This window comes from Mirounga angustirostris, unplaced genomic scaffold (genome assembly GCF_029215605.1).
Source record: "Mirounga angustirostris isolate CCGP_5_RB_7025 unplaced genomic scaffold, mMirAng1.0.hap1 SCAF_4, whole genome shotgun sequence".
Taxonomy (NCBI): Eukaryota; Metazoa; Chordata; class Mammalia; order Carnivora; family Phocidae; genus Mirounga; species Mirounga angustirostris.
The window spans coordinates 118,557,961-118,583,303 of record NW_026991712.1 but is presented as its reverse complement, the minus strand read 5'-3'; the positions used below and the strand labels follow the sequence as shown (position 1 = coordinate 118,583,303).

The 25,343-nt window shown below is 38.7% G+C and overlaps 1 protein-coding gene across 1 annotated transcript in view; it reads left to right on the top strand.

Annotated features, from left to right (window-relative positions):
• The window catches only part of CLCA1 (chloride channel accessory 1), a 29,867-nt gene extending 5,479 nt beyond the window's left edge, over positions 1–24,388 (top strand). Inside the window, exons 3-14 of the mRNA XM_045899058.1 lie at positions 518–665; positions 3,037–3,142; positions 6,934–7,111; positions 9,937–10,155; positions 10,722–10,949; positions 13,803–13,977; positions 15,809–15,915; positions 17,883–18,098; positions 18,877–19,138; positions 20,189–20,359; positions 22,674–22,913; positions 24,000–24,388. Coding sequence (XP_045755014.1) covers positions 518–665; positions 3,037–3,142; positions 6,934–7,111; positions 9,937–10,155; positions 10,722–10,949; positions 13,803–13,977; positions 15,809–15,915; positions 17,883–18,098; positions 18,877–19,138; positions 20,189–20,359; positions 22,674–22,913; positions 24,000–24,388 — 2,439 coding nt within the window. The remainder of the gene's footprint in view (positions 1–517; positions 666–3,036; positions 3,143–6,933; positions 7,112–9,936; positions 10,156–10,721; positions 10,950–13,802; positions 13,978–15,808; positions 15,916–17,882; positions 18,099–18,876; positions 19,139–20,188; positions 20,360–22,673; positions 22,914–23,999) is intronic.
• The last annotated feature ends 955 nt before the right edge of the window (positions 24,389–25,343 follow it).

Genomic DNA, 25,343 nt, shown 5'->3' with positions numbered 1-25,343 from the left:
TACCTACAGCCCATTGATAAGTCCTTAAAGCAGGCAGAATGACATTCCTCTAGGGGATCAACTGCCTCCATGTTGATACTTTGCTAAGGGCAAAAGGCAACCTTAGCCCAACTTCCAGGACCCCCTAAGTCTACTTTAACATATAAAAATTCCTTTGGAAACTTCCTTTATCTCTACCCCCCAAGATACATGTAGGCAATCATCCCCCAAGCATATGACCTACCAATATACATCTGAAGGGTCTCATGATTGAGTTTTTACTAAACAGTAATAAATGACCTTTCCTAACAATAGCTAGCCCCCTCAGGATCCTGGAAACCTTGTTTCCAAAATACTGGGGAGGCTTATACTACCCCTAACCCCCTCTTTCTGCCCATGGGTCCTGTCCCGGTGCTTTAATTAAACTGCCTTTTTGAACCAAAGATGTCTCAAGAATTCTTTCTTGACCATTGGCTTCGAAACCTAATGTCTTTCCTACACCAATATTTTGTAATAATGACTTTTTATTAAATTTAAGGCTGATGTTCTAGTTGCTGAACCAAATCCTGCAGGTAATGATGAACCATACACGGAGCAGATGGGAAACTGTGGAGAAAAGGGCGAAAGGATTCATTTCACTCCTGACTTCCTAGCAGGAAAAAAGTCAAATATATATGGATCACAAGGTAGGGGTAGAGATAAAATATTCTGCTATATTTCTCAGAATTTAATAATTTTATGTTCAAAGTAGATCAGCAGTCAACATGATCTGAGTAAGCATATATAAGCAAAACAAACTATTGTAACTTTCACTTAAAATAGGGAATCAGAATAGTGCATTTTTCAGTTAAAATTTAATTTCTTCATATTTAGGATACATGTGTAAATGCAGTATTTTTAATTTTTAGAGATTGTTATCGGGTAATATTAGTATGATATAATAACTGTAAGATAGTTTAATATGTATTATTAGGTTTCTATGGATCTGTGGTGGGGGTGGGAAACATCTAAACAAATTAAACCTCCTGCCTGCAATTCAGGTAGTAGCCACCAGATGACAGAGATGCACAGTGCTAAATGGATTGTTAAACTGCAGATGCTGTTGAGTAGGTGTGGGATGGGACTCAAGAACGTGCATTTTTAATAAGCTCCCAGATGATGCTGATACCGTGAGGCCATGCACCCCACTTTGAGTACCAGACAGAATATCTTGGATTTCAGCTCTCAAAAACCCGTGACTAAAGAAAAAGTCCAATTTTCCTTCACAAAATAAACTATCATTCCCATATGAGCTATTTAGAGCAAACTTTGAAGAAAATATTAAAAGAAACAAGCCATGGAGTAAACATAATATGTGCTTTCCAAGTATAATCAAATATGATTAGCTTTAGATAATTAGGTTAACTAATAACTAGCACTAGGTTTCTTCACTATCTTGAAAAGATTAGAACCAGTTTGATTTTCTTCATTTAAATGGGCAAGGCAGAGAAAACAAACAAAAGAGTGCTAGCACCTCCATACCCCACCCCCAAATACACTAGAACACTGACAGACCTTATCAGAAAGAGGTGTCAAACAAATATACCTCTTGGTTGTTCTTTTACAACACTCCATCTCAATTCCATAACAAATAGAAAATTTCCAACATATGGCTCAATATGTGTTGAACTGATTTACCTAACTGCCCCCTTCTACTCCTGAGTCCACCTTAGCCATCATGGTCACCACATAAAATGTCATTCCTTTATAATCTTTCCTTTCTGTATTGTGACTCCATGCCTGCTCCCCAACAACCTACTCTTCCCTTTAAGAGGGCATCAGCTATTCCCCAGCACTGATAGAATAGTCTAAATCTTCAATGTGATATACTAGGTCTTTCTGAGCATGTACCCTCTCATTTAACCTTCCAAATTCAGCCTATCTAGGAATTTACATTCCAGAAAAACTGAGCTGAATATAAGTCACTAAGGTTCATGCAAATTTAACAAATACTCACTGAGTAACTATTAAGTTCTAGGCACTGTTGCCAAGGCAAGACAATGAAGAAGTCATGGTGTCTGTTCTTATGGAGACAAGTGTCTAGTGCAAGAGACTAGCATGTAAGCAGCAATGAAAATATAACATGATAAGTTCAATAATGGAATATAATGAAAGTGCACAGGAGGGGTATTTGGACTAGTTTGAGGATGTCAGAGGCTTCTAGGTGGCTATAAGCCTGATTTTGAAAGAAAAGTCGGACTTATCCAGACAGAGAGAGGGAGAGAGTATTCTGAGCCAGAGGAAAAATACATGAAAAGAACCAGAGATGAGCAAGAGCATGGTGTGACTCTAGAAAGTAAAAGGAGTTTAGGGATTCACTGTGATTTGGAGTTTTGGAAGTGGCTTAAGAACAGCAAGAAATATGGCTACAGAGAGGAGCAGGGTCTGGATCATCAGGAACCTTGTATGCCATGTTGAGAAATTGGATTTAACCTGAGCACCACAGTGGTGCCACTGAAGACTAGCAATATGGAGGCCAGGGAGTGGCTATTGCAGTGATTCAGGATTAGGAGCAGTAAGACTGGAAAGATGAGACTAGGTCAAAGCAAAAAGGCTGTGGTGTAGTAGGCAGGCCTTGAGAGTTAACCAGATATGAGCCATGAGGGAGAAGGACGTTTTGGGGATGCTGCCCAGGTTGTGAATGCCTCTGGCTCCCACAGCAGCCTGCACTGACTTCCATCATGACACTTATACCACTTGGGATTTAGTTATCTGGTCATCTGTGTCATCTGCTAGACCATGAGCTGTGTAAGGACAAGCCAGTTGTTTCATCTTTGTATGAGTAACTGCCTGGCATTTACTAGCATCTAATTAACATCTGATGAGCCAAAATAAGTAGTTACATTTTAAAGAAATGTGCAGTCGTTATTTATTTTTTTCTAAGGAAATCAAACCTTTAGTTGAAAAAAAATTAACACAGCAAAGCATAATGATGTTCGGAAAAATACTTTCTCCCAGTGTGAGAAAATAATTTTGCCATTCTTACTGTAATTGGGTGTTTAAAATATTTTCTTACAGAAAGGGTCTTTGTCCATGAATGGGCTCATCTACGATGGGGGGTATATGATGAGTACAGTAATAATGAGAAATTCTATTTATTCAATGGAAGAAGAGAGGCAGTAAGGTATGTATACTTTGATTTAACTTTTCCCAAACTATTTTAAATTGCAACAAATTTTTTCAGGAATTGATGATTTTAAAAATATCAGTTATTTCATCTTATTTTTGATCTCTCATTCTTAGTGCCTTCTTTTTCAGCTTCCCAAAATACTTTTGTTCACTTTATAAGTGCTTCAATTAGTTGAATTCTCTACTCTGCAGCTACAAATCATTTGCCTCTTCGTGTGTTTGTGTGTGTACGTGTGCAACTATAAGAAATCTGCAGGTGCTACGTTGAGTGTCTCCATCTTCCTGCATCAGAATCAGGGACATAAACAAATCTAATGTGATTCTTCAGTGACTTCAGGGCAGAATGATATCTATGTGGACTTCATCAGTATGAATGGGCCTGGGAGGGACTGTAGAACTTAAAAGAATGACAATCCAAATATTAAAACAAAACAGAATTTATCCCAGTTAAAAAAAATTTTTTTTTCATTCAAGAGAGAGAGAGAGTGAGAGCATGAGCAGGGGGGAGGGGCAGAGGCAGAGGGAGAAGCAGACTCTCCACTGAGCAGGGAGCCCGATGCAGGACTCAATCCCAGGACTCCAGGGTCATGACCTGAGCGGAAGGCAGACGCTTAACTGACTGAGTCACCTGGGTGTCTCCATCCCAATTTAAATTAAACTTTCTGTGGTGTCAATAGAAAGCAAACTGAATACTTGTAAAGTACTCTTGGCTGCCATCATTTTATGAGTGAGCTCAATTTCAGTGAATATAAACTTCTTTAGCACAAACAGGAAAGACAGGGAACTTCCTAATTTACTTTAAAGAGCTAGCATAACTCAGATACTAAAACCTGACAGGGGGGGCACCTGGTTGACTTTTTAGATGAATGGTAAAGAAAATGTGGTATATATATTATATATTCCATTATACATATAATATATTCATATTCCATTCAAACTTTGTTATATGGAATGGAATCATATATTCCATCATATATAATATAATGTTAATATAATATATATAAAATGGAATATACACACACACACACATATACATATAATGGAATCCTACTATTCAGCCATAAAAAAGGAAATCTTGTCATTTGCAACCACATGAATGGAGTATAATGCTAAGTGAAATAAGACAGAGAAAGACAAATGCTATATGATTTCATTCATATGTAGAATTTAAAAAACAAAACAAATGAGCAAAGGAGAAAAAAAGAGTGATAGAGAGACAAACCAAGAAAGAGACTCTTAACTAACTAAATAAATTGATGGTTACCAGAGGAGGTGTGGGTGGGGGAATGGGTGAAATAGGTGATGGGGATTAAGAAGTGCATTTGTCATGATAAGCACCAGGTAATTAAGATAAATAAATAAAATTAAATTTAAAAAATTTTAAAGTAGGGGAAACTCTAAGCAATGTGAAAATCAACATGAAGAAAACAATAGAATCCTTCTAAAAGGGTTTAAAGGAATATCAAGATAAATTGGGAGACCTTCAATTCATGGAAGATGTAAATTCAACCCACATTAATATACAGGTTTTATGAAACTATTTAAAATGCTAACAAGATTTTTAAAAAGAATAATAGTAATAATAAAGGGAAATTCTACTTATTGAATTTTAAATATACACTAACACTACATTAATTAAAACAATGTGGACTGACACATATATAATAATTTATTATTTAATACAGCTAGAATTACAAAGCTATGAGGAAAGGCAGAATTTCTTAAGATATCAGGACAATTTTTAAATGTGTGGGGAAAAAATTAATAGACTCTCCTTCAATTGGATAGACTCATTATATATAGAATAGGAAAAACTAGAAGAATATTAACTCTTTTGTGGTGAAGGTCTTTCTATACATTCAAGAGTTGGAAAAAGACATAACTAAAAGAATAACAAATTTGGCAACCTAAGAATTAAAATTGTTGTTGTAAACAAATCAAACAAACTAAATAAAAAGGTAAAAACAGAACAAAGTATTAGAAAAATTAAGAAATCAGGCTTTTAAGAGCTGAGTATTGTAACTCGTAATGAACTTTCAAAAACCATAAGGAGTACAGGAACACTCTAACAGAAAAATGGACACTGGAGAAGAATAAATAATTCACCAAAGAAATAAAAATGGCTGATAAACATATAATAAATGTTCAGACTTACTAGTAATCAAAGAGGCACAAATTTGACAAAGAGGAGAATCTCAGTGGGATGAGCACTCCCATAGATGGCTGTTAGAGGCATGAATTGGCTGTTAGAGGCATGAATTGGCTGTTAGAGGCATGAATTTCCTGGAAAGCAATTTGATGACACATATCAAATCTGTGAAATTTTTCTTATTCTTTGATCCAGTAATTTCATGTTTAAAAATCCATTTTAAGGGGTGCCTGGATGGCTCAGTTGGTTAAGCATCTGCCTTCAGGTCAGGTCATGACCCCAGGGTCCCGAGATCAAGTCCGGAGTCAGGCTCTCTGCTCAGTGGGGAGCCTGCTTCTCCCTCTCCCTCTACCTTCTGCTCCCCTTGCTTGTGCTCTCCCTCTCTCTTTCTGTCAAATAAATAAATACATACATACATACATATATACATAATAAAATCTTTTTAAAAATCCATTTTTTTAGTGTATCAACAGACTTTAAAATGTTCAAACTTTTACTCTGGGAATCAATTCTGCAGCAAACTTGGAAACTGTCAAAACTTTATGTGAATTTTTATTTATTCATTGAAGTATTACTTTTAGTACTGACAAATTGGGGAGAAAGCAAATAAATAATTTAGACTAGATTTATATTATAGTATCAAAACATACAGCTATTAAAATCACATTTAAAAAAATATTATGAATTATAATAATATATTAAAATCTTAAATATGCTAATACACCAAGTTTTTTAAAATCAGGAAGCAAAGTTATATGTGCAATGTTATGCTGATACATAGAGAAGAAAATACTTCAACATGTTAACAGTAGCTTATTTCTGATGGTGGGACATGATTTTTTCCTTTTCTTCTTTATACTCTTGCTATTTTACAAATTTCCTATAGTGTTCATATATTGTTTATATACTCAAAAAATAAAATGTTGGGTAAAAGCAGTCCATTTATAATAGACACAAACTCATAAGCATATAAGGAAAAATCTAAATTACCTATGAACATTTAAGAACTATGTAAAAATTGTACGATATAAACTAACTGGAAAAGAAAACCAGGGAATGTCTGCAAGCCTTTTAAGGGAAACAAAAGAGAGCTCCTGATTTTCTAGGAATGAGGGTCCTAGATGAGGAGGTGGCTAAGGTCTTGGATCCTTATTAATTCTGATGACAGTCATAAGCCAGACTTAGCTTTTCTGCTGCATAGAAACAAATTTGGAGGGGCGCCTGGGTGGCTCAGTTGGTTAAGCGACTGCCTTCGGCTCAGGTCATGATCCTGGAGTCCCAGGATCGAGTCCCAACATCGGGCTCCCTGCTCCGCAGGGAGTCTGCTTCTCCCTCTGACCCTCCTCCCTCTCATGCTCTCTGTCTCTCATTCTCTCTGTCTCAAATAAATAAATAAAATCTTTAAAAAAAAAAAAAAGAAAAGAAACAAATTTGGATACCGTTTCGGGAACCCTTCAAATACTTTTGGGCAAACAAAAATGACACTGATGTGGATTTAATAATTTTGTCATTTAAGGTGATATATTTGTTCATTGAAATACAAGAGGAAGTTGTAGACATCAGAACAACCTGACCACAGAGTCTAACCCTCTGAAATGATTACAGCACCTAAACATCTAATCTTAATATATTCTCAGATGTTCGACAGGTATTACTGGTAAATATGGAGTACAACACTGTCAGGGAGGCAGCTGTACCACCAGACCATGCAGAATCGACACAGCAACAGGGCTGTACAAAGAAGGGTGTGAGTTCCTACCTTCTAGATACCAGACTGAGAAGGCTTCCATAATGTTTTCGCCAAGTATTGGTTCTGTAAGTACCCTGTTCTTCTTTTTCTTTCTTGGCACTTATGAATTTAGTGAGGTTCTTATCCCTGATTGCTGCAAGAAAGGATCAAATTTTAGGAAATCACCAGTGAGCAGTTGATTCTCTGTGGGACAAGCTGGGAGTACAAAATCAGGGATAAATTCATATCTTCCCCCTCTGCCTTCCTTAGGTCCATTCTTGCAGCTCCATTATCTCCCTCCCACAAGCTTGGAGTTTCAGTGCTTAGAATTACTTCAAATATCCTTAAAGGCAGACAAGCACAAAAATTTTTAGTTAAATAAGAAATATACCCAAGAGGATCAGACACTTCTTTTTATTTCTTAACAAGAACATGATCAGTAGCCTTAAATTTAACTTACAGAGATCTTTTCAGCCTGCATATTTGCTTTTGGTTGGTTAACTGAAATTTTCTATATTTTTAAGAGCATTGGTGAAGGAGCTTGTAAGGAGTCTGTACATAGTTTTAATAGGTTTAAGTAGTTTTAAAATACTTTCTAATGTTTTGGGGTTTTTTTAATGACCAACGGGTCATAAAATAAACTTGACAAATTATCCTTATTAGTGCTAAATATACATTTTGGCAATCTGCACAAACTAAACCTAAATGCATCAGTTAATCACTGACTTAAGTCAGTGGAGAGACTTTGTGGGGAGTCTCTCATCTTTCAACCTCTTATATAAAATTATGTTTTCCTTTTGGAATAGAGGGTGAAGTAACTTGTAAGAGTTACTGGTGGCATAAGTTTTTAAAATGTGATGTGCCATGGTTCAAAAGGCCCATTCTTCAGTCTGGCTTTGCAGTCCATTTCTAGACTTAATCAGAAATTATCAAGAGGGGGATGCCTGGGTGGCCCAGTTGATTAAGTGTCTGCATTCTGCTCAGGTCATGATCCCAGCATCCTGGGATTGAGTCCCGCATCAGACTCCTTGTTCAGTGGGGAGTCTGCTTCTCCCTCTGCCTGCCACTCCCCCTGCTTGTGCTCTCTCTCTCTGACAAATAAATAAATAATCTTTTAAAAATTTTAAAAAATAAATGTATTTGTTAAAAAAATAAAAAGAAAGACACTTTCAAGAAGGGGCCCAGATTTTGTGTTTTAAATTAACCACGAAGTTAAATTTGATGTACAGTCAGGTTTGGGAACCTCTGCAAGTTTTTCAGATCCCCTGCTAAAATAGAGCCTTATGATATCATGGAAACACAACCAAAATGACCTGGGACATGCAAATAAAGAGGAAAATAAGTGTTTTACAGCTAATGATTACTTTCTAAATTACTAGAATCTTGGATATTTAGTCTGTTTAATTGAATGATAATACTGTGAATAGTAATCTGAGAGGAAGAATGAGGTTATATATTCTTTGCATACTGTGGCTCCTTTTTTAATCCCCCAAATGCTAAGATATAAATGCTTAATGAAAGGGGAGGAAACTATCATTTATCGGCTGTGTTCGTATGGACCCTATTCCATATGTTCTCATGTAATTCTTGCATAATAACTATTGTCCTTCTGTAGATTAAAAAAAAAAAAAACCTGACATGCGGATTTTAGGGTTACTTAAAAAACAACAAACTTATATTAATGAGCTTTTATTATGTGTCAGACACTAAACCAAGTTTTGAGGAAGCAAAATTTAATGAGACAATTTTCTGCCATAGATGGGTTTATAGCCCAATAAGTGTACTAACAATGTTAAAGGGGTCTTACTGAAGTATCTCTAGGGTACTGTGAAGGCACAGGGCTGAGTGAAAATTCTTTGGAGGGGTAGGAAATGAGAAAACATTTTGAAAATGACCTTTTGGCTGGAACATGAGGGTAAAGTTCACAATGCAGAAGACAGAGGAAGAGGAATTCCTTGACAAAGTGGGAAACCATGAGCAAAGGCAAGTTTGAGAATTTACGGATTACAGTAGGGGGAAATTAGAGACTTGGAATGTACAGCCAGAGTGAGGCTGGAGAGTGAAGCAAAATCTAAACCATGGAGATTGCTACTTGCTATGTGAAAAAGTCCAGAAATAGTGTGTGAGCAATGAGGAGCCACCAAAGGGTCTTGAGCAAGGGGTAAGAAAGAAGCTGTTCTTGGAAACTATGGAGTGGACCAACTGGAGGGCAAACAAGATGGAAAAGTCAGATAGGAGACCAAAATAGTCTGATACAGGGACCATGAGGATTTGAATGACGGAGATTCCAACGGAGAAGGAGAAAGATGATGAACTGGAGAAATAGTGAAATAGATGGCTCTTGGTTATTTTGTAGAGGGAAGAAGATAGGATTTCCTGATGTAGGTGCCTGGGTGGATAGTGGTGACATCAAGTTAGAAAATACATGAGGAGGAGGAGCAGAGTTAAAGGAAAGGTGGTAAGTTCAATTATGAACACATGAAGGTTGAGGAGCCGGTGGGACATCTTAGTGGAAAGAGCTGGAATGCAGGGTGTTGGAAAGTGAGTGGGAAGTAAGGAAGTGAGTGGGACGTAAAAGGATGGAGAAATAAGATGGTACTAGCAGAGAAATGTTAAGAAGTGGGTGGTTTGAAGACAGTGGCGACAGCTTGAAATGACAAATTTGAGAAGTAGGAAGGAAGCCAGGAGCAGATAAATAGATTGCTGAGTAGTACTAAGGGTCCAATGAGGTTGAAGATGTGGTATGAGATAGGAAGTCTGAATTATGACTGTGAATTTCCCCAGCAGTGCCCTGCAGCGATTGTGGGATTAAGCCAAATTTACAGGTTAGCAGGGCAGACTAGGAAGGAGGACAAGGGATTTAAATATCCTTCTCTACTGTTTATCTCTATAATTTTATTGACAATTTCAGGTGGTTGAATTCTGTACAGAAAAAAACCACAATAAAGACGCCCCAAGCCCGCAAAACCAAAAATGCAATCTCCGAAGCACCTGGGAAGTGATTAAGGATTCTGAGGACTTTAAGAAAACCACTCCTATGACAACACAGCCACCTGCACCCACATTCTCATTGCTGCAGATTGGACAAAGAATTGTGTGTTTAGTCCTTGATAAGTCTGGAAGCATGTCGGTACGCTCACTGGGTCTTGGTCGTCAGGATGCTGCTCTCACATTTGTGTATGATAGGATCTGGACCACAATTTGTAACAGGCTGGGAATAAACGCAACCCTGAGTCAGAACAGTCACCACAATGACATTACCACCAGAAACACCCACTTCAACTCTATTCAACAGAAATTCAGCAGCAAGTGTCTCATTTGCCAAATTAAATTAGCTTTCAATTTATGAGCAAGATCTGCTGAAGTACATAGCCTTGACATTTTTTAATGTTTCACTGACAATATGTACGTTTTTGGAACTATTATCAAAGCAGTAATAATCTAACTAAAGCCTAATCTGGCTTGATCTTTTAGGGCTATTCAAACAAAGGCCCTAAAATTCTACCCAAAGATGCTACTAATCATAAAGGACAAATTTAATATGGAAATTTAATTTAATATAAAGGCCCTTGAATAAGCTTGTAGTCATTTACTCGATGTTAAGGCAGCCACTTCCAAATTTCCTCTACCCTGTTTTGTTATTAGTCTGCTCATCTAAACTCAACCTGACTGCTTTTCTTCTACTTCTCCATTCAGAATGATGACCGCCTTAAACGACTGACTCAAGCTGGCAAACTTTTCCTTCTGCAGATAGTTGAGCAAGGGTCCTGGGTTGGGATGGTGACATTTGACAGTGCTGCCTATGTACAAAGTGAACTCGTACAGATAAACAGTGCCGCAGAAAGGGATGCGCTCACCAAAAGCTTACCGACAGTGGCCACAGGAGGAACGTCCATCTGCTCCGGGCTTCAATCAGCATTTGCTGTAAGACAAGTTCCCCCGTCATTTGTCAATGTTTACAATTTCTGTTTCCCTAAACTTATCTCCGTTTTCAACAAAATTAAGTCAAGTTTTCTCTAATATTTAAGTTCTTTCATAATAGAGCGCCTACCTACCTTTCTAGGTTCCCGTACCAGGGACTCTCTTCCAGGTGTCCTATGTCTCAGCAACTTGGATCGCTTGTCCTTCGGCGCTTCCACACCTTTGCCAGGCTCCCCACTTAGAATACTTTCTCCTGCCTCTTCTGTCCTTCAAATCACATTCATTCTTCAAAGATTCATCTCAGACATCACCTACTTCTGGACATCTTTCCTGATTCTTTCAACTGTACAGAATCACTCTTTCTACATCCTGTGAACTTTAACAAAAAATTTCTTATGACTTCTAGGCTCTTATGTATGATTTTCTAATCACACGCTTCACTCAAGCAAAATTTCATTAGGGATAGGATTTATCTCTTTACCTCCCAGGCTGCTGCACAGTATCTTTTATACGGAAGGTTCTCAATAAAATTGAATTATTTGAAAGCACCTGATGCTTATTTGCTCCAAATACATAATCCAATATTCCATAGTTATTTAGAAGATATTTACCCCATGAAAAAAGAATAAGAGACTGAAAAAAACTGGCTGATTAAGGTCTCAGAATCTCTGTGGCATCTTGGGCAGGTCAGCCTTCTGCCTGATGGGGGGCACAACACGTCCATGCGGCTGTTCCAGATTCCCAAGCAGCAGCAGGAACATTTAGTTTCCAGCTCACACTATTGCATGTGGACAACAGACAACCATTTCCTCAAATTCAGTTTGTCCCCTGAGACCTTTTATTCCACCTTGAAATTCAGTTCCCTAAAATTGATTTCCACTGTATGCACAGTAGGCTGCAGAACCCTTGTCCAGGCCTGTGTGCATCTGGATTCTCTTGCCTCTGCCACTTGCCCAAGCTTTGATTAAAGAAGCAAATGAGGGAGGGGAACGGACAGTGAAATCGCTGACATGTTATACTAAATTCCTGCTAAGCAAAACCTTAGGGGAGATGAGTAATGCCAGATGGCCTGGTGGTGAGGCGAGAACTTCTGGTTCTGCATTTTCCACTTAGATGGGTGAGAGAGAGTGTGAGAGATACAACTGGAATTTAGATGCTCCTCCTGCCCAATGGAGTCCAGATGTGGGATGGGAGGAGCTTGTGTGTGATGAGGGAAAGAGCCTTGCATACTAAACTGTCTCAAGTTCTCCGCTGGTTCCTGCTGCAGAGCCCCTGTCAGGTCTGTTCTGGGCTCCTGTGTCTGCTGAGGGGCCCACTGGACTTTGTTCTCTGGGCTTGATCAGGGCCCAGTCCTCTTTCCTGGCTGACTCAGCCCCACCCTGGCTCTCACTATTGGAGCAGAGCCCAAACACTCCCTTGTCCTCCATCCAGCCCCTGAGCAGACTGAACACCCCTTAGCCTGTATAGTGAGATGACCTGTTCTCTTGTCTGCGGACTTCTGTCTTTCCTGTGGGATATGTGGGAATTTCTACACATTTTCTACAACACATAGCAGTGATCAGGAGTAGGACAACGGAATCCAAATTAAGCCCTTTTCCCTGGCCTCTCAGCTTGGTCAGATCAAGGCCATGGCCATGGTTGAGAGGATCCTGGGCTCTGGGCTCTTCAGTCTCTTCCCTTATGTGGCAGCCCCTCTCAGAGTTCAAATAGAGTGCAGCACAAGTCCCCTATGCTCTTAGCTTTCCTTTCAACCTACTTAAGATGCTTTCCTTTTCTGACAGTCTGGTCCAGAGAAGAGAGGTTACTTAGGCTTGATTGCTAGTTTTTCCTTCTTCTGGGTCTCTCCTTCTACTCTTTTTAGGGGAAGAGTGGACTCTTGCCTTCCACTTCTGAAACGAGTAACACTATTTTTTTAATCTAATTTTCCTTCTATCATAATCTTATCCAACATTGGTAAAAGGTGTGTGCTTTCTACACAATGTAAAAAACTATAATCTGTGTTAATCAGGAATAGTTGAAACATAGATGTCATAGGACAATAGGAGCTGGGGTTAATAGGAACAAAATTATTTGTTAATCAGAGGGAATATTAAAAATGTTAATATCTCATGTGACCTAGGTACTTACCAGTCAGAACCAATGCCAACCATAAACAACTGGTATGGTCAGATGGTGAATATCAAATGGTGAATATCATATAAGCTAAATCTACCCTGCATCTAATATCTCCCAAATATTATACCTATTAATTGAGGGTGGTTTCTGAAGGCATCTGGGAACCTCCAAAATCCTGTCAAGGAGAGAACATATGAAGAAAACTAGAAAAACCTCCTTTGCTGCTTCCCCAGTGCTGTCTATCCCTGGAACTACCCTGTATCCTTCTTTACAGAGCCCGCTCTGCAGTAGGGTAACCAAGAGAAAAGACTACTGTCAAGTTCCATGAATGTTGCTGATTTAAAATTTTATCATTTCGGGCGCCTGGGTGGCTCAGTTGGTTAAGCAACTGCCTTCGGCTCAGATCATGATCCTGGAGTCCCGGGATCGAGTCCCGCATAGGGCTCCCTGCTTGGCGGGGAGTCTGCTTCTCCCTCTGACCCTCCTCCCTCTCATGCTCTCTGTCTCTCATTCTCGCTCTCTCTCTCTCAAATAAATAAATAAAATCTTTAAAAAAATAAAAATAAATAAATAAATAAATAAATAAATAAAATTTTATCATTTCAAGACAGAGAGATATTTGACCATTCTCAGGCACTTTTGTTCATTCCCTCTGGGATTTCTCTTCTCATTCCCTTTAAATGCAGTTCTCCCAAACCCCTTGGCCACCCTGATAACTCATGCCCTGCATTATGTTCTTAGGTTATTAGGAAGAAATTCTCAACAGATGGATCTGAAATCGTGCTGCTGACCGATGGGGAGGACAACACTATAAGCTCGTGCTTCAAGGAGGTGAAACAAAGTAGAGCTGTCATCCACACGGTTGCCCTGGGACCCTCTGCAGCAAAAGAACTAGAGGAGCTGTCTAAAATGACAGGTGAAAGGTGGTCTGCTGCTGTTGTGTCCCACTGAATTATCTCTTCCACTGGACTGTGAGCTCCAGTGAACTGGGGAGAAGGGGAAGGGTGGGACATATAGAGAGAGGGGTAATCTTATTAACCAACTACCTGCCTTTACCTCTAAATGACCATTAGAATTGACTCTACCCATTTCTTTTAAGGCCTCCATTCTAGGATTATGGCAGTCTGAAGGAAGATGGGATCAGCACAGCACTCTAGTTAGGACTCAGGTCTCTCTTCCCAGACACTTTGTAAGGACTGCAAAGAATCTAACAGGTTAGCCAGGAACCGCTCTCTTCCAGTTGGCAGCTGGCTTAGAGACCCAGGGAGACAGGTGACAAGCCACTAACTATATAACACCACGATACAAGTGCTCTATTAACAGTAGAAAGCACAGCAGAATAGAAAGTCTTTGACTTTATTAAGGGGAGGAGAAGGTCCAGAAAGGTGACATCTAAGTCGACACTTTAATAAGGAGTAGCAGGGGAAGAGCAAAGGGCCTGGTGAACCACACAGAAGGTCACTCTGAAAATGTAGAAAACAATGCAGTTTCTCCATAAAACATTAATATATTAAGCTTCTAACTATCATACACAAATGGTTAAAATAGATTCCATATGTGCCTGGCTTCTTTAGCAGAGTAGGTGGGCACAATTTTTTTTAACTTAGGGCCAGTATTATGGATATAAATTATTATGCTGAGTTGCCTCCTGAGGCAGCTAAAATGACAGGACTGCTTGTTTCTAATACTACCTGCTTTAGGCTGGGTTTCCTAGAAGTAGAGCCTGAGACAGGGATTTGGGCGCATGTGATTTATAGAGGGAGAGCTCTCAGGAGAACAGGAGAAAGGGAAGTAGGACGAGGCAGGGGAAGGACCCAAGCACAGAAGTGGACTTAGGGTCTAGCTGAAGCCTACCCCTACAGGGGGCTCTCAATCTGGAATTGCATCACACACCTGGTACAATCTTGAGGCAAAAGGGCTGACCTTTTGTACCACTGTGTCCTTCAGTCAGTGGCTGTGGACAGTCAAGGCAAGGTGGAGGTAAGGGAGCATGTTATTTCTCCAGCAAGCATAGCCTCTTTTGGTAAGGCAATTCTCCGGGAAAAGGGGCAGTTATATGCCATTAGCAGCTAACACTTAGAGCAGCTGGGGAGAGATTCTCTTGCTTAGGTAAGGGTATCTGGGTGGAGCCCCAAGAGAATTACCAAAGTACTTACCTTAAACTTTGTATGGCATTAATAGTTTAAAAGTGCTTTCACATCAACTATCTTAGTTACACATGTTCTAAATAGCCCGAGACTGAGAGACCTGGTGTATAATCTATTTTTTACTACATATTATACTTTTCTATAACTGTCCCTTGTCAGCTGTTATTTCTTGCTGTTGTTACATACACATGTTTTATGATTTGGGAGAAAACCCAAAAGTCAAGCTTGTTAAGATTATGTCTAAAATAAGAATAAATCAATAGGCTTGGAATAAGGCTTAATGAATTCTCTTTTTGAAGTGTATGACCTTTAAAACATGAAATTTTATGCTATTAGTTTTGACTAATCAGAGATTCATGGCTGCTTTGCAGATAATTGACATAGCTGGGCAACTGAGATGTTGTTGAAGCTATTATTTAGTAGGATTAAAAACTTGGTATCGACTTCTGAATTAATCTGGATGCCTATTTGATGTTGATTGATACTTTAAAAATGCAATAGAATATTTATGTCACATATTCGGCTATCTTAACAATAGCTAAAATGGTGCAAATACTTGATTTCTAGAAAATAACTTCTGATAATATAATTGCATTTCAGGAGGTTTACAGACATATGCTTCAGATCAGGCTCAGAACAATGGCCTCATTGATGCTTTTGGGGCCCTTTCATCTGGGAATGGAGCTGTCTCCCAGCGTGCTATCCAGGTCAGAATTTTTACTCTTTGGTTTTTCATGTTTATAAATAATCATAACCAAGAGGGAGAGTTTCATGGTTAAAATTTTTAAGTACTACATTCTTCCAGTAGTAAGTTAAAACTAAAAATAGAAGTTTCAGTCTGATATTGGACAGTATTCCTAAAATGCAACACCACTGTTTTAAGCAAAGCAATTAGTGTTTCCTTGTTTGGAAACAATACTGTCTTCTCCACAGAAACCAGCAATATACAATATTGGGTCCAAAAATTCTTTTTTAACATCTGTTAACAAGCACCCATAGCAATATAATTGGCTCAAAATTTTCTTCACAGTAGATCATCTTAACACAAATTTTCTGGGACAAGTAAGCGTTCAGGGATTACTTGCTCTATTTTTCTATTACCTCAAATGTCTGATATTTGTCAAGATTTCCTTATAATGGATGAAAAGTGTCTTGCTCTGTGAAAAGCCCATGATGTCAGTCAAGACACCTGGGCCTAAAAAAAAAGACACCTGGGCCTGCTATTAACTCTAACTGTGGGTTAAGAACTTCACCTTAATGGGCCTTGGTTTCTCAGCCAGATATGAACCAGAAAACATCCATGGATTCTTCTGGTTCTAAAATTTCAAGAAAACCAAATTTTCTTTCAAAAATCTTGGGACTATTCATTAAGAAAAGGACAAATGTATTTTAAATGTTCTTCTTGAAGTTTCAAAAGCTACTCATATGAATTTTTAAGCTAGAGAGTAAACAATCAGAACTCACATCTGTGTGAATTATGATTTTTATTGTGATAACTTTATTGTGAAAGTTTGGCTGAAAATAAAAGAACAATGTCATGTCAAAGAAAATAATGACAGATTTGGAAACAATAGTTTTCTGATCTACCTGTTTAGCATTTATTCAATCAAAGAAGACAGCAGTTTTACTCATTTGGGTTACCCTAGCTCAGATTTAGAAAATTAAACTCAAGAGTCCAGTCTGGAAATTGGAGGAATGTGTCTGAAAAAAAGTGATTAAACTGATGAAAGGATAAGTTCACAGTCAGGCAGTTTCTGCCCATTACTTTTGTATTTAAGAAGCTTAACAGTGAGAGACAGAAATGAGCAGAACTCATTGACCCACCCACCTTAGGAATCAGATATAAGAGCCCTTCACTTGTTCCACATCCAAGATCAAATCTACCTATGAAATTAGAAAATCTGATTCTATGACCCAGCCACCCTATCTTCTCTTAGATATCAGTTTAAGGACAAGAAATAATTACCTAGGAGACAATACCCACAGTCACATTCTCTGTAAAATTCCTGTTAACCCTTCCCCACCTCAGTCGCTGCTCTAACCACTCCTTCATTCTGCTCCAAACAACAAATCAGCCTTAGTCCTTGACTTACTTCATTTATTTTCATGGGGACTACAATAACACTTGACCTAGCATTGGTTATTTGCAAAAAGTCCCAGTCAGACCCCTTAAGAGTTTATAGTCTAGTAAACAGGATGAGGTATAAACACTACTAGGTATAAAGCAAAACACACTGTGAGAATATCAAAGAAGTGACAGAATCACGATTCTGTGGGAACTCACAGGAGGGAGAGATTATTCTCAGTCAGTAAGTGAGATGGACATTAGAGCAAGTGCCATTTGAACCGAATATTGAAGGATTGGTAAGGCTTAGACAAATGGAGATGACTGTATAGACTTTCAGGAAAAGCAGAGAGTATGATAGAGCCAGGGATTCATGACTGTCATTTGGGGAAGTGGTCTGGTTTGGGTGTCGGAATAAACATTGTGGAAGCTAAGGCTGGAAGAAAGGTAATTTAGAACTGGATAATGATAAGACCTAAATACCAAACCAAGGACTCAGGCATCACTGAAGGCTTTTAACGGGGCAACTAAGAATTGGAGGCAGAATGGAAGAGACTGTGTGATGGGGGCTGTATTCTCCAGAATGTAAAGAGTTGTTTTTCTTCACAGCTTGAGAGTAGAGGCTTAACCCTCCAGAACAATCAGTGGATGAATGGCACAGTGCTTGTGGACAGCACTGTGGGAAATGACACTTTATTTCTCATCACTTGGACAACACAGCATCCCCAAATCCTTCTCCACGATCCTAGTGGAAAGAAACAAGATGGCTTTGTAGTGGACACAAACACCAAAATGGCCTACCTCCAAATCCCAGGCACTGCAAAGGTATGGGCTCAGATTTTATCTTTCCCACAATTTGACAAGATAAATTAAAGTTTATACAAAATAATCATAGCTTTTTAAATGTGGGTGGTTGCTAAAAGGAGAGTTAGTATTGAATGAAAGAAAGAACAAGGAAAATTCTCCATCCAATTCTCTATCTCATTAGTATGACAGCAAATCAAGGGAAAGGAAATTGGTGATATTTTCTCCAGGTACTAAAGGGAGAACTTTCAAATTACATAGAAGTCAAGATGCAAAATGGTCCTTGAAACTTCGGGATCATGAAAAGTATTTCCTCTACCTCAGGAACCCACTGATTTGATACTGCTTTTTAGAAACCAAGGAAATAATAAGGACACAGCTTCCTGACCTCATTTTCCCCAATTAGGATTTTCTTTTTTTTTTTTTTAAAGATTTTATTTATTTGACAGAGAGAGCACAAGCAGAGGGAGAGAGAGGGAGAAGCAGGCTCCCCGCTGAGCAAGGAGCCCGATGTGGGACTTGATCCTAGCACCCTGGGATCATGACCCGGGCCGAAGGCAGCCGCTTAACCGACTGAGCCACCCAGGCGTCCCCCCAATTAGGATTTTCTTGACAGTAAGAACCATGTAGTTAATCCAAATGTACCAAAATTTCCCTTGGCTGACAGAATATAAGAGATCTTCTTAGATATGCTTGTAACATACTTGTATCAGATAAGCCCTTCCTATAGATGGTATTAAAGCCAGGTCTGTCTCACCTACAGTTATTAATTGGAAATGACTCCATTTGTTTTGGTCAGGTTGGCACTTGGAGTTACAGTCTGCAAGCAAGCTCACAAACCCTGACTCTGACTGTCACCTCCCGTGCTTCAAGTGCTACTTTGCCTCCAATTACAGTGACCTCTAAAATGAACAAAGACACAGGCAAATTCCCTAGCCCTATGGCAGTTTATGCAAAGATTCATCAAGGATCCTCACCAATCCTCAGGGCCACTGTCACAGCTGTAATAGAATCAGTGAATGGTAAAACAGTTACCCTGGAATTATTGGACAATGGAGCAGGTAACCATTCAAAAAATTGGAAAACACATCTTTCTTTTCCAAAAAGCAACCAAAGAACAGAAGGAGGGCATGATCTGGTGAGGACGTTAGAAGCAGGGAGTCCACTACTGGGGGTCTGGTTGGGAGAGCTCCCTGCTTCCCCACAATTCCTATATTTTAAAAATGTTGGAAAACATGAATAAGGGCCTACCTTTAGCTTCTGCAAAGACCAAACACATTAGTGGCTCAAGTTCAATACACTCAGATACTCCAGGGAGTTGTCAGAGGGTATTCCACTCTCCCCAAAAAGGGAAGGAGGAAAATTAATAACGATCTTATGTTATCTTCATTTTTATCTTTACCACACACTTTTGAGATATTATTATCCCCACATTACAGATGAAGAAACGGAGGCTTTCACATTTGGAAAGCAGCAGAGATAAATTCAAATGCAGTTATATATGCCTGCTATATGTATGTAGACTCTGTATTATCTTGCCCCCAAAATGAAAATCCTGCCCATTATTTTTTAAATAAATCTAACAGGGAGCGAGAGAAAGAGAATTCTACATTTCTTTTTAGAAGGAACATGACTGTTTACTCTGATGCAAGTAACTTTATTAGAACAAATTCTGTAAATGAATTTCCTACCCAAATCTACCCTGGTGAGAAGTCATAAGTTTAAAAAAAATAATCATATAACATTTTTTCTCCATAGTAATGTACAACAATTCAACTCAGTTAAACAGATACTTAATGAATAGTTACCTTGCGCTATGTTGGATGTAGCAGACATGTGGCATGACCTCTGATTTCAAAAAGAAAGACAACAATTCAGGAAGATAAAATATAATCATATGAAGCTAAACACACACAGAGACATATACACATGTGTGCGTGTGCACATAAGAGAAAAAGTAGATTTCATCTTTAACACAAATCCTAAACTATCTTAGAGATAGCACAAGATTATCTTTGCTTCGAAAATTTTTAACCCAAATATGAGTTAGAAATATACAAACGCCCATCTGCCTTTCAGATATTCATTAATTCCTTCATTTTCCTGTCAAGGTGCTGATGCTACTAAGGACGATGGTATCTATTCAAGGTATTTTACGGCTTATGATACAAATGGTAGATACAGTGTGAAAGTGTGGGCTCTGGGAGGAATAAATGCAGCCAGACAGAGGGTGACACCCCAGCAGAATGGAGCCATGTACATGCCTGGCTGGATTGAGAATGGTAAGTAATCTGTAATAACACACCTGGCTTGAGTAAAAGGTTTAGGATCAGGAGAAAACCAATAAGCCTATGGGGAGAATGGTGTGATTTAATATCAGGGTTTCTCTGCCTGAACACTACTGACATTATGTGGGCCACATAATTCTTTGTTGTGGGGGCTGTCCTGTGCATTGTAGGATGTTTACTAGCATTCCTGGCCTCTACTCACTAGTTATCAGAAGCATCCCCCACAGTCATGACAATCAAAATGTCTCCAGACATCATCCACTGTCCTCTAGGAGGCAAAATAACCCTCAGTTGAAAACCAGTAGATTGAAAGTAGCTTTCTACTGCCTGGGTTCACATTCCAGCCCCCTACCAAAGTATTTTAGGTAATCTCTTTGTGCTTCACTTTCCTCACTTGTAAAATAGGAATAATAATGGTAACTACCTAATAATATAGTTATGAGGAATGAACAAGGAAATACATCTAATAAGCTGTTGCTGGTAAATAGTAATGTTCAATAAATGTTTGCTATTATTTTTAATAAATTTTAAAATATTTTGTAGTAAAGCTCTTTCCACTGATAGTGGCATTTCCATAGAATAAGGGAATTCAGGGCTTATTATATACATCAGTATCACAAGCCCCACTGTCTCCTTTCTCTTGCTCAGACCAGGGAGAATAGTAGATGAACCTAATACCAGCCAGTACACTGAGCCCACATGTAAGCATGTGGGAAAATTGTGCTCCAAGAAATAGGCAGTCCGATACCACTCTCGGTCATGAACACTTGCCCTGGATTAGAGTTGGAATTGGGACCAGGACTAGTCCTGATGGGTTCCAGGACTTGTTTTCCATCAATCTCTACTGTCTTGGGTAGGTCTTTTCCTAGCACCTGGTGTAGTGTAAGAACAGCTCCTCCAAGAAGCTTCCCACTGTCCTATTTACTTGGGTGTGTGCCCAGTAAAAGGAGGATTCTAGGACATGTGGTGTTTCATGCAAAGGCGATCACAGGAAAAAAGTGCTTTAAAGACATTGCTTCCAAAGCTCTTTCACGTATTTCAGCTTAGTTTATTTTCATTTGTTCTTTCTGAGTTAGGGGGAAAAGGCAGGAGTTTAGCCTTCTTGGTTTAGCGGCCATATCTAGCCTCATGCACAGTGTTTTACTCACATTAGGACATTACATTCTTCTAATTATCCCATTTTACAAACAGAGAAACAGAGGCTAGAGAGGTTTTGGTCTAACTGTGATAGGACTAACCATGATAGGACCTGGCTTGGCATTAGAGAACCATGTTTTTTCCCCTCTATCCCTTGATGAGCCTGAATACCAAGAGAGATGGTCTCTATTGCTGAATTGAATACTAACTCTGAACCTGCCACAGTATCCACTTTATCTTTGCCCAAGACCAGATTGATGGGTATGAAGATCAATCTGTCTTTACAGACAAAAATTTTAAAGGCTAAAGAAGTAGAGTTTATGAGAGAGTAAATTATGTGTAATGCCATATTAGGGTATTATGGAATATTTTTATTGAAATGAGAGTCTGAGAACCCTACTGAATGAGCAGGATTACTTTTATACAACCTTTCAGCAAGAATGTGAAGAAAATTGAGATTGCTACAAGCACTAAGTTCCTATGCATTCAATGAGAAAATCAGAAGTCTTCCAAAAGCATAAAATGTTAGAACCCCTAACACAAAACAGTTTATGAGAAGCTGCAATCTAATAAGAAAGATAAAACACAAACATAGAGAAAGAGGGGGAAAAAAATGCATGGAAGGAATAATTAAGGTAATTCTTGATGGTCCAGATGATTAATTACCAAATAAATAGGAAAAATAATAAAACCAACAGTATTATCTAGGTGAAAGAGATTTCTTGAGGCAGTCTAAGAAGGCTTAAAACAGAGGCAGGATTTAAGCTGAAAAATCAGGATAGGCAAAAAGATGGGAAGAGAAACAATTCTAGGACAAATGTCACGAAAATAAATTATGAGAATTGTTATTCCAGAAAACATCCAGAAAATATCTGTAAGATAAAAAACTGTGATTCTTTGTTTTTTTTTTCCTCTGATGCAACCTGATTTGGGATCTTTACACCAAATAGTTAAAATTAATTTTTTGTGTGGGAGGAAAGAAGGCAAAGGCGAGAGCAGGAAGAGGGCAATCTGATAACAAAACAGAAGGAAGTATACACATATAGTTGCTTACAATGTAATGAAATGTAATGTAATGCAATGCAAGGTAATATAATGTAATGTAATGTAATATAATGTGATGTGATGTGATGTGATGTGATGTGATGTGATGTGATGTGATGTGATGCAGGTGAAATAAAATGGAATCCACCAAGACCTGAAATTAATAAGAATGATCTTCAAGGCAACCAAGTGTGTTTCAGCAGAACATCCTTGGGAGGTTCATTTGTGGCCTCTGGTGTCCCACAGGCTCCCATACCTGATCTCTTCCCACCTTGTCAAATCACTGACCTTAAGGCAAAAATCCATGGGGACAAATTTATTAATCTGACTTGGACAGCTCCTGGGGATGATTATGATCACGGAAGAGGTAAGCTGAATGTGGTGTGGACCCTGTAAAGGAGTTTACCAGCCAACAGAGGTGCAGAAGGAGGTGACGCAGGCAGGCATGTTGTGATGCATGGGGAAGGCAGAAGGCAAGAGGGATCTTGAATGTCCTCTGAAATAAAAGGTTAGGATTTTTAAATAGGAGAGGTTTAGAACCTGAAAAACTGGCCCACTTTAAGTTTTAAGAGGTTTCAACCAGTAACAGGCAATCTAGGTTTTTTTGAAATCTTGCCAAGCTGTCCTTTAATAAACCCCATTTTTAGCAATGACTCCTGGAAAGGATTGGGAATAGAGCATAGATATCTATGGAGCAGAGCTGACTTTTGGAAGAAACCTCAGGTCCTACTAGATTTTTGTCTCAAAGTATAGTCTTCAGATTGCAGCATGGGCATCACATGAATGCTTGTTAGAAATGTAGAACCCCAGTCCCCAACCAGATCTACCAAACCAAGAATCTGTATTTTAAGATCCCTGGGTATTTTGTATGCACATGAAAGTTTGAGAAGCACTGGTAGCCAAAACTCCTCTATAAATAATAAAGCAATAAGCAGTAATTTAAAGGCTTCCTCTCTCAGCCAGATGCATGCACAGAAATACTGACCAAGGCTTTAGGTCATGCCTGCACAGTTTTTTATTTATTTATTTATTTTATTTTTTTGAGAGAGAGAGAGAGAGAGAGAGCATATGCATGCACATGAAGGGGAAGGGTGGGGGCGGGTTAAGGGGTGGGGAGAGAGGGAGAGGGAGAGAGAATCTTAAGCCGGCTCTATGCCCAGAGTGGAGCCCGACACAGGGCTCAATCTCACCACCCTGAGATCATGACCTGAGCTGAAATCAAGAGTCGGATGCTTAACCAACTGAGCCACCCAGGCACCCCCTGATCCAGTTTTATATTCATCACTCTGTTTAGATACACAAATAAGAATGTAAAAAGAATACTAATAAATATAGACCATCAATTACATTTATTCACTGGAAATTTATGGAATGGTGATATAGTTTCTAATAGACTTTAAAACTTCTTTAACACTTGAGAATTACAATCACAACTTTTTTTTTTCCTTTTTAGCTCACAAGTATATCATTAGAATAAGTACAAGTGTTCTTGATCTCAGAGACAAGTTCAATGAATCACTTCAAGTGAACACATCTGATCTCTTCCCGAAGGAGGCCAACTCTAAGGAAGTCTTTGTGTTTACACCAGAAAACATCCCTTTTGAAAATGGCACGGATCTCTTCATTGCAGTTCAGGCTGTTGATAAGTCCAACCTAAAGTCAGAAATCTCTAATATTGTAGGAGTGTCTCTATTTATTCCCCCAGAGGCTCCTCCAGAGATACCTACTCCTTCTCCTCCTTGTCCTGATATTAATGTCAACAGCACCATTCCTGGCCTTCACATTTTAAAAATTATGTGGAAGTGGCTAGGGGAATTGCAGCTGTCAGTAGCCTTGGGCTGAGTTTTCATGAGATGAATAAATCATCTATCCTTCTTTTGATTATAAAATTCTCCAAAATATATTTTAAACTTTCCTGTAGACGGCGATATAATGAAATAAAATGCTAAACAACTGGCTACATATGTATAAAGACTATCATTGAAATACAAGAGTTTAATCATCGCACAGGCATTTATTAATGATTTTTAAAGAAGAGGTGCTTGCATTGATAAATGAAAGTATGTTTTAATTCCTTTTAAGGAGCTTTGCCAATTAAAAAGAACATGTAATTACATGTGAAAGGTGCCAGATGCCCAACTAGGTCAAACTATTTAAATATAAAAGGCATGGCTTGTTATTTGTATCAACATTACCAGGAGTATGGATTCTCTTCACTAAATTTGCAAGGATTATGCATTTCAGGAAGAGATTGCATTGCAGAAAGAAACAGTAGCATGAAGTCTCCTTAGGCATAGAAATGTATGTTATGTGCATAAAATTACAAGTCAGTGATGTTTAAAGCCACAGTGGTGGGAGATGAGGTGGGAAAGGTAGGTTCAAGCCAGATGTGAAGGGGAAGTGATTGAGAAATAAACGTTTTTTGTGTACTTTGTGCTAAATGCTCTACTAATGCCTTATATGCATTATCTTATGTAATACAATTCAGTTCATTCAACAAATGTTCATCAGCTGCCTATTATATTCCAGGCCCATGGTAGGTCCTGAGTAGGAAAAGGTAAGAGTTGGCCTTTCTCCTGTAGGCAATAAAGAATATCCGAGGATTTTTTTTTTAATCAAAAGATAGATCTTATCAGAGCTATGCTTCAGAAGAGATGCTTCGAGGACCACGTGAAGAACTGAATAAAGGTGGGAGAGGTGTGACAGATTAAAGGAGAAGGAGAAGAAAAGGAAAAAAGGAGCCAAATAAACTTAGCAGTATGGCAGTCCCCAAAGGGACTAATCACAAATTGCAGGG